General features: G+C 41.0%; 1 protein-coding gene across 1 annotated transcript; it reads left to right on the forward strand.

Annotated features, from left to right (window-relative positions):
• Positions 1-563: 563 nt before the first annotated feature.
• ucmaa (upper zone of growth plate and cartilage matrix associated a) lies at positions 564-7,513 on the forward strand. The gene is made up of 5 exons (XM_034217702.1): positions 564-684; positions 1,360-1,419; positions 1,493-1,585; positions 3,701-3,799; positions 6,893-7,513. The coding sequence occupies exons 1-5, from the start codon at positions 624-626 to the stop codon at positions 6,979-6,981; spliced, it is 402 nt and encodes a 133-aa protein (XP_034073593.1). The 5' UTR covers positions 564-623; the 3' UTR covers positions 6,982-7,513.
• Positions 7,514-10,379: the final 2,866 nt, after the last annotated feature.

Below are 10,379 nucleotides of genomic sequence, written 5' to 3' on the forward strand. Positions count from 1 at the left end.
CGCTGCAGCGTTTAACGTAAAGATAAAAGCTGAGATAATTCTCACCTGGAGGGGAAATGAAGGGGGCCAAACTGTTACCACCTGCTGTAAGGAAAAAGTTGCTCATTCATATGGAAAGTAGTAGAGAGAGAGCATGTCAAAAAGACAACAGCAGGTTTGTTTAACTCTCTAAGTTTACTATAAACCTTTAATAATACGCAGTATAATATTACCTACATTCTCTTTTCTTGCTAACAACATCATACATGCACCAGAGGGCTATTAACATCCACGATGAATCTTTGCTACCATGCATATTTTTAAGATCTGAAAGCTTACATAAATAAAAAAGGACATTGGACATGATGTCTTTGTCCTCTCTCTCTAAAAAGGTACTCAGACTTCCATCTGGTTCTCATTCTTTTTTACACCTTAGCCCATCCCTCCTCCCTGTTTTCTTCTTCTTCTTCTTCTCCCCTGGGCATGCGATAATCCAGCAGCAGCAGCAGCCTTCCTCCCTCTCTGGGTCTCTATATTCCTCCTCCCACTGTCTCCCACCTTCCTCCCTTCGTCCCTCATCCTCTCTCGATTCAGTTCTGTTAGGTGTCCTGTGAAGTATAGAGTTCTTGCTTTTCTGTCACAAGATGTCCTGGACCCGAGTCTTCGTGCTCTCCTTGCTCCCCGCCCTCCTCCTCCTCCACCTCTGTGAGTACCTGGGTTGGGGACAACAGGGACATGATTTTTTATTTTGGATTATACATTCTCAAGGAAGTTAAGCAAGGTTTTGAGAATAGGTGCAGTCCTTCTTAACCAGTGGATAAAACTGGTAGTCGCCTATTTTGTTGCTTTTTACCTTTTAAGAGTATTTTTGAATTAAATTAAATTCCCTATTTATTTGCAAATGTCAGCTTAATAGTAGCCAGCATTTGTAATTTAAGAGGAATAGGGCTCAGTGGAAATTACTCTGTAAAACTTTTGTAAAAGTTCTAAAAGTCCATTTGTTTAATACATACTGATTTTCAAATTGAATTGCATCAAAGATTTAAGTCATTTAAAATAAAGAGATTGTCCACAAGAGGACAACTGTGACCTCTCAGTAAACATGGCATTATTACAAAAATAGATATAGATAGGGTGGGCAGCACCATACATGAGGTTTGCATGGTCTTCTTTAACATTGGGAAAACACATTTAAAAAAAAGTCATAGGCCAATGATTTTTAGATTAATCTTAATCACATGTAAAAATACTGTTGCAAATTCAAAGATTTCAAAGATTGTACATTTCTAAATCTAAGTACACACAAACACTTTTAGATGCAATTTAGTGTGAAGTGCTTTAGTGTAAAGGCATGAAATTAACATTTCTTCTTCTCCTCAGTTTCCAGTGAGGTGGAAAGCGCAGCAGTCAAGGACCACTCAAAACCACACGATCACAAAGGTGACATGTTTTTTGATCGGTTTCACAAACTTCCTTTCTACCTGACCTTCACCTTCTGACCTCTGACTTTTAGGTGCAGCACGGCAGGTTTTCATGCCCGAGTCGGACGCATCCAGCTTCATCAAACACCGCAGTCGCCGCTCAACCCGGTACTACGAGATCCAAAGTAAGCTATCTGTTTAAAAACTGTTATCGCCAGGAAAAAATACTTTGTGCTGTCTGACACCTTATTGGCAGAAAGCCATAAGGATCATGGGTAAAGAGGTTGGTCTGAATATGTTTATTTATAATTTTAAATGTATTTATATATTGTGGTATGTGTGGCTGATGTGGTCACACACACAATTATATGGCATGTTTGGCCTTCTGTACGGAAGCCAGTATATATATGTGTGTGTGTGTGTGTGCGCGTGCGTGTGTGTGTGTCAGTGTTGATTTAATGGTTTGGTATTTGGACTCTGAGGATGATATGGTTTGATGCTTGCAGGCTGAAGTTCAAGAGCTGTATAGCAAAAGAGTATAGTAGTATAGAAAATAGAGTAGTAAGGTACAATACAGACCAGGGACGTGCACAGACATTTTGGGGGGCGGGTGCTCAAGTGAGAAAAAGGGCACTTCCCATAATCATTTATAAAAAAGTGTTTTAAAACAAAAAGTTAAATATAGTTGCACATCTCTGACTTACTGACCAATTTATTTGAATACCCTCACACTCACGCAATTGTTTAATACTCAACAGAATTCTACAAAAATAATCAACACAGAGACAATGGTCTTATTTAGTATTCACAATGCACAAGAGCAGACAACAAACTAGTACAATTAATAGTTATTAAATGAGCAGCCAACAATCACAATTATGAAGTTACTGTTTAAGGACATTATAGGCAAAAATATTGTTTTTTCATGTACTTGTTATTTTTGGTCTATTTTGCTTCCATGTTTTCTTTCACTCTAATGGAAATAAAACTTCCAAGAAACACATAAATGGTGTTCGTTTTACTACCATGTCTGAATTCATCTAGATTTAAAGCTAATCTGCATATTTAAACATACAATTTCAGGGGAAAATACTGATTTGACGTAAGTAACTATCTGGGGAAGTTGTGAGGTGATATGTTTTTTTGTTTTATCCTTGCAATGCCTTGGTAACTGCATGCAAATTAGCGCATTTTAATTAGGATATCAATGTGGCGATTGTGATTATGTTATTAGATTCACATTAGCCTGTATGCCCATGATAAATTGCCTTAGCTAAACCTTGAGCTAACTTGTCCATTAGCTAGTAGCCTACCTAGTTAACTATATTTGTTATCGTCTTTTAGCTAATTAGCTTTAAACTTGAGGCACTGGCAGTTTAGTAATTTGTTCATCACCACTCACCTTCAAAATAAGACAAGAAAAGCCGGCATAACATGGCACAGTAAAGTGGGAGGTGCTGCTACCTGACTGTTTGAAGGGACTGCCGATGTCGTGACGTGGAGGGAGGGTAGAGAGCATCGGAACGTCACAGTCTAATCTCCCGACCTGATATTTTTTATTTTTTATTCAATGAATATATTTTTGGAAAGGGAAACTGTGCGCAAACAGCAGTAGATACATATTCATTTATAAAAAAAATAAAAAAGGGGCACTTTCTCTGGAGGAAGAAAAAGGGCAGGGGCTCAAGCCCACTTTGATGTGTATGTGTGCAAGTGCCACACACACACACACACACACACACACACACACACACACACACACACACACACACACACACACACACACACACACACACACACACACACACACACACACACACACACACACACACACACACACCACACACACCACACACACACACACACACACACACACACACCACACACACACACACACACACACACACACACACACACACACACACACCACACACACACACACACACACACACACACACACACACACACACACACAGCAGGCTGCAGAAGGAGTCACAGGGCAGTATGGAGCGAGCTGCTCTCCCTCTCAGTTTCTCAATACAATAAGCTCATTCTTCCACTGCCAGCATCAGTACGATAGACCATTATACTTCAAACCAAATGAACAAATACACAGAATATATCAAATGTTTCTGGAGAGGAACTGACTTTCATACTCTTTCACCAAAATAACATTTCAAACAATCACTCTTATAACGCCTGCAGATCTCTTCAGTCTGTGCTTGTTATTTCATCTTGGAGCAGGCTTCTAGAGACATTTTTGGCTCAGCTCTTGTTTCTTTCCCTTTTCCTTTCCACAGTCGAGCAGAGGGTAAAGATTGCTGCAAGTGAGCAGAGAAGGGAGTACAACGAGGAGCAAAGGACTGAGCAAGAGCACTACGTGGAGGAGGTGCGTGATGGTGAGACCTGGACCTACAACTACTATCCGTTGAATGCTTTCCTCTTGAATATGAGGGAAGAGACATAATGCTTTAATGACAAAAAAACTTTAATTAATTCCAACTTCTTCAAATAATAAACAGTATGTTCACCCCTTTCACATGGACTACAATTACAAACATTTAACATTACCATCAATCAATCAATTGATTAATTGTATTTATGTAGTCCAGAATCACAAATTACATCTTTGTCTCAGGGGGCTTTAGAATCTCTACAGCACACCCTTTGTCTTTAGATCTTTGCAGCGCACGAGATAAAACTCCCCAACGAAACCAACAATCAACCAGGGAATATGAAAGAAACTGCAGGAGAGCGACAGAGGACGGTGTTCCATCACTGGAGAAACATGAAGCATGGACTTCATGTCAGTAAACACAAGATTTACGTGCCAGTCGCCACAGGAGGGTTCACAAAATAACACATGGAGGAAAGCGAGTGTGTGGACCTCAGAGACACCAAAGTGTCCATTTGTGGTCCAGCCTAAGTCGACAGTGTTCCTGCGGTCTGCTGTGATAAAGATGCAGCGACAGCTTCTAAACTTAGACTTGCTACCCACAAATATAATAATAATAATAATATATTAATTTTATATAGCGCTTTTCTGGACCCAAAGACGCTTTACATTTGGGAGGGGGGGTATACAAACAAAACAAAAAACAGAGACAAAGCCAAAAAGAAACAAAACACAACAGAAAAGCAGTCAGGAGGAAGTTGATTAAGAGGGGGGGGGCTTTATAGATAAAGAGTTGAAGAGGTGGGTTTTGAGGTGGGACTGGAACAGGGTGAGGGACTCAGACTCACGGAGATCTTGGGGGACTGAGTTCCAGAGCTTCGGGGCAGCCACAGAAAAGGCTCTGTCCCCGAAGCTCCGGAGTTTGGCCTTGGGGATTGAAAGCAAACCGGCTGAGGTGGATCTGAGGGACCGGGGTGGTTGGTAGAGGGTGAGGAGGTCAGTGAGGTAGGGGGGGGCAGATGGTGGAGGGCTTTATAAGTGAGGACCAGGAGTTTGTAATTGATGCGGTGTGTAACGGGGAGCCAGTGGAGTTCTTTGAGGACCGGGGTGATGTGATGCCATGATTTGGTGTGGGTGAGGAGTCTGGCGGCTGCGTTCTGGACACGCTGGAGTCTACTGAGGGAGGTGGAGCTGATGCCGTAGAGGAGGGAGTTGCAATAGTCAAGGCGGGAGGAGATGAAGGCGTGAATGAGTCGCTCAGCTGCAGGGCGGGTGAGAGAGGGACGGCGTTTGGCAATATTGCGGAGGTGGAAAAATGAGATTTTGACAACATGACGGATGTGGGGCTCGAGGGAGAGGGTGGGGTCAAATATCACGCCAAGGTTGCGTGCCTGGGTGGAGGGGGAAACAGGGGTGCCATCAATGGTGATTGTCAGGTTGGGGGTTTTGCTGATATGGCTTTGAAATATGTGTGTTTGTTTCTGAGATACAGTGTTTTGGGTCAAAGAGATGTTATAAGAAAACAAAAATATCTCCACATAGCCATGGAACACTTATTGGTCACATTATAAGAGCACATTCTCGCAAAACTTTTATATAAAACAAATCTAGATTGTTGGGTCTTTGTGCTGCTTTTCTTTCAATGTCAGGGGAATATTTCTCATTGATTATTGATGTGTTCAATGCACTAATTTTAGTACTCGTCTTAGAGCGTAGAACCCTGTGTTGTGTTCGAAAGCTGTTACCGTTCATGGTGTTCGCGGGTCAATTTTGACCCATGATTTATTTCGGTCCAAAACAGTAAAAAATAATAACTATCATCCAATATTGTTTTAACTACATCATAACTAACTTATTATGCATTCATAACCGTACAATCCTGTTGTAAATGTATTTTATGGCCCCAAAACACATTACACCACATATTGCACACGTGCATGTGTGTGTTCAGGTTCAATTGTTAGTGTACATATTCTTTGAGAAAGGTCGAGTTCCCATGGGGGGAGGGGGGCCAAGGGATGGCAGACCAGGTGCATGTTGCGAAAAAATTATTGTTACAATGGATGAAGGGGGTGGGGTGTCTAAAGTCAAAGATGAATCTTGATTGGGCCAAATTTGACCCCGAGTCACCCAAAAACAATTCTGCCGGGTCTTCCCAGACCCGAACACCAAATTATACACTTTAGACTTGGCTAACATTGTCAAAATCAGTTTTGTAGTGTTTATATAGCTGTTGTGGAGGATATCATGAAGCCTTGTTCCGATAAAAAAAACAGAGCGTAGTTATTATATTACATTACATGTCACTTGTTGACGCTTTTATCCAAAGCGACTTACATACTCAATACTGTGGACAATCCCCACAGGAGCAATTTGGGGTGAAGTGTCTTGCCCAGAGACACAACGACATGCTGATTACAGTGGGGTTTGAACCCGGGGCCCCCCTGATCCGAACACCAACTCACAACCCACTGCACCACACGCCTCCCGTATAATTTTAACTTGAAACGGGTCATGGGAGACCCAAACACAACATAAAGGTTAAATGATTATGTAAATGTGTGTGTGGACTGCCTTCTGGTAACTTATTTTGTTGCTTTCTGCAATTGGAGAAAGGGCAAGCATGAAGATGTAAAATACAAGAGGCCCCGTAATGGAGCCTTGGGGAACTCCACAATATGTGCAATTACCTGTAGAAAACCTAGTGTGCTATAGGTATGATTCAAAGTTTGCTTTTATCTAACTATGCTTGATTATAAAATGTGGCCATATGGTTGAGGAGTGATTACCTATTAGGAAGCCTACTCATAAAACCGACTTCACCAATACTGAATCTCATGTAGCAGATAGTGTATTCGACTGAGATTTTTCGCCTTAAAAAGCTGCCTGCTGTCGCTGTAGATACTGATGAGGGTGGTGAGAGTGAACAAATCAGTAAAGTAGTTGGCTAAAAAAACAAAACAAAACAAATAGCTCACAGATGTTACAAAGCACCTAAGAGTAGAACTGCAAAGTCTGCTGATAATTCTCACTACAATCAAACCCTGTCATATATACAAATATTGATATTGAGACACTTCTACTTTTGTATCCACAGAGCAAAATGAGAGAACGAGGGAGACCAATGAGCAGTATCGAGAGTATCACTATGACGGCTTATCTCCTCAGTACTACTGGTTCCACTGAGAGCGCTCATACTGCCTTCACCTGTACTACAGTATACTGCCATCCTTTGTACCAGAGTATACTGCTAATACTGTCTTCACCTGTACCGCAGTAGTACCGCCGTCCCATGTACCAGAGTATACTGCTAATACTGTCATTTCCTGTACCTCAGTATACTACTAGTATGTCCATCAACTGTACCAGAGTATACTGCTAGTATTGTCTCTACTGCAATCACAATTACAAGAGTATACTGTTAATACTGCTATCAAGTGTACCAGAGTGTACTGAAAGTACTACTAATACTGCCATCAACTGTACCAAAATGATACTGCTAGTACTGCTTATACTGCCATCACCTGTACTAGAGTATATTGATAATACTGACATCACCTGTACCAGAGTAAACTACCAAAGTTGTGTCTGTTTTCCTACTTTCATCAACAAGATAAACAATTTCTTTACTTCTTATTTGTAACAAAATTGTTCAATATGTATCTCCATGAAAACTGTTAAATATATAATAAGCACAGTTTTTGTATTAAAGGCCACACTTTATCATATTAAATGTAGTCTCTATGCTGTGCATGCTTGTATTTACTGCTTTTTTTTTTACATTGAAGCAACACAATGCCCTGTCTTTGTTTTAGTAGCAGCAACAAAACAAACTCTTACTTTACAGTTTTTCTCGATTGCTAACACACTAAAATTATACATAAAGCACTATTATTTTAACTGACACTCAAAGAGCAAAACAACTTTTTCAGCTTTTCACACAATTTGCAAATCAACATGGCACTTTTTGCAAACCACTGCACACGTTTCTCCACGTAAGACACAGGAATCTGACATAAAGTCACGTGTTAGCTGGTTTAAAACACTGATATTCAAAATGCCTCACACATGGACCAATAATCAAGAAACACGTTCCACCTGATGTGTTAGCATAATTGTTGGCTCATCAATCAGGATGTTAGCACTAAAAAGACCACAGGTGAGTACTTTCTTACAGCAACAATGGAAGCCAACATGGAAGCATGAGCAAGAGCAAGAGGAAGAGGAAGAGCTGGGCTGAGAGTGAGAAGAGGAGGAAGAGTACTCTCTTATGAAATGAAATGTTATCAACCATGGTTTGACGATGAGAGAGGCTGGACAGAGGGTTCAGCCTAATCTAAGCCGATTTACTGTTGCCTCTGTAATCCGGACACTTAGATTTGAAAACAGGTTAATTACCAGTTTTTAGCTCTGCCTAACTCATGATATATCAGTGCTTACTGTATATCTGTTGTGTGAAACATATTTACTTCATTACTGTAATTGAGTTGTTGGCATGTTGCATACTATAACTGTACAAGAATCCTGCGCAATTTACTGTGGTAAACTTACTTTTATGCAACACAGACACTGACCAACCACTATATCTTTGTTGTTTATCTGAAGGACTGAGAAAAAAAAGAGGTGCAGTTGGAAGGCTAAGGATTTTCTATGAGGCACAGGAAGCAGCAGTTACAAACTGGGTTTTGGCAAACAATGCATCACACTCATCTTCCTATTATACACACATGCATTTCCAAACATTTGGACTACCTATGTTGTAAATGTATTATCTTTTCAATTTACACACGGCATCTATTGCACGTCTGTCCGTCCTGGGAGAGGGATCCCTCCTCTGTTGCTCTCCCTGAGGTTTCTCCCATTTTTCCCTTTAAACTGTGGGTTTTCTCCGGAAGTTTTTCCTTGTACGATGTGAGGGTCTAAGGACAGAGGGTGTCGTATTGTCATACTGATATTCTGTACAAACTGTGAAGTCCACTGAGACAAATGTAACATTTGTGATATTGGGTTATATAAATAAACATTGATTGATTGATTGATTGACTTGGAGAGATCCGAAGCATGTGCATGTGAACTATGTGAACTATGTGCATGTTGCACAATGTTATTTTTGAATAAAATGTGATTTTCTGTATACTCAAGCAATCTTTCTCTGCAGAAACCTCTATGTACAGAGCATAGCCCATAACAGATGAAAGTGCTTTAGATTATGCTCAGCAGTGTGTAGTTGGGTGGTCAAACAATCTAGTATTATGAATGAAGTGTGTTATATTTGGTGCAAAAGTTTGCATTTGGTAAGTGTTTATGTAGTTTTGAGCGCAGTTCTGGTGTTTTGCACTTTGGGTGTGTGTTTTTTTTAAATTGTGTTTAGTGTTCTGAGAAACTGAGCAATTAAAAAAAAAATGTGTGTTAGCAATCGAGAAAAACTGTAAGAGCCAAAAGAAACTGTCTGAGTCAAAATGACTTTCCTGATTCCAGGCCACTGATGTGTTTTTACTTAGCTTAGCACCGTCTGGTATGTGGAGTATTTAAAGGGAGGGAGGCGGTGTGGAGTAAAGGAAAAGATGAGGAGAGCTGCAGAAATCATCAGGCTGATTCCAAATTTCAAAGTGGAAATATGAAAGTGAGCCAAGTCAGAGGAGGAAAAGGAAGGGAAAACAGGAGCGATCGGATAATAAACGCTAAATAAACCATGTGTCATGGCCCTCTGTGCTTACTATTCACAAAGCTTCCAGTAATGACATAACTTCTTACTGATAGAATCAAGAATTACTTTTGTTTTAAAGCAACCTGGCTAATCTGCATGTCATTATTCTTCCTACATTTATCAGGTAAGCTTTCAACACTGGATGCAGGATTTAGGTTTGCTGTATGGGGCTTGTAGAGGCCTTTGATACAACACATCCCTTCACCTAAACACAACCAGGGATACAAGTGCTTACCATTACGTGGGTATATACCTTATGACAGTAATGCATTGTGTGATTTCTTAAATTTGAATGACTCTACAGCAAGAGGACCTGAAAGAAAAAGCTGCTGATTTAGATTGCTGAAAGTGTTTCCTACCTCAGACAGCAGCTCGAAACATGAGAAGAAACTATAGTTACGGCTGTAACTACGGTTCTATGAGTCCCGGATGACCGCCAGAGGCGGTGCTTTAGCACTGGATATGTCCATCGCGCGCATGCGCAGCTCGAGTACCAATAACAACAAAGTCACCTGTGACCCACGTGACACCAGCTATATCAGCCGGTGTCGTTAGAGGATCTGTTCCCAGAATCTTTTCGTGAGCACACAACAATTCTGAGTGACAGGATACTCTGTGATAGAACCGTAGTTACAGTACAGCCGTGACTATCGTTCTATTTCGTCCCTACTGACCGCCAGAGGCGGTGCTTTAGCACTGGATGACCTATACCAACCATGTCATGAAGAATCCAAGCACTTGCTCACCTAGCTGGAAGCAGCGGAGCTTGGCAACAAGACCACACCCAAAGGGTGAGGAGTGGCGACATTGACCCGGTAGAACCTCGAGAATGTGCCAGAAGACGCCCGTGACGCCGCGGCGCAGATGGTCTCCAGGG

Source organism: Gymnodraco acuticeps, unplaced genomic scaffold, assembly GCF_902827175.1.
Source record: "Gymnodraco acuticeps unplaced genomic scaffold, fGymAcu1.1, whole genome shotgun sequence".
Taxonomy (NCBI): Eukaryota; Metazoa; Chordata; class Actinopteri; order Perciformes; family Bathydraconidae; genus Gymnodraco; species Gymnodraco acuticeps.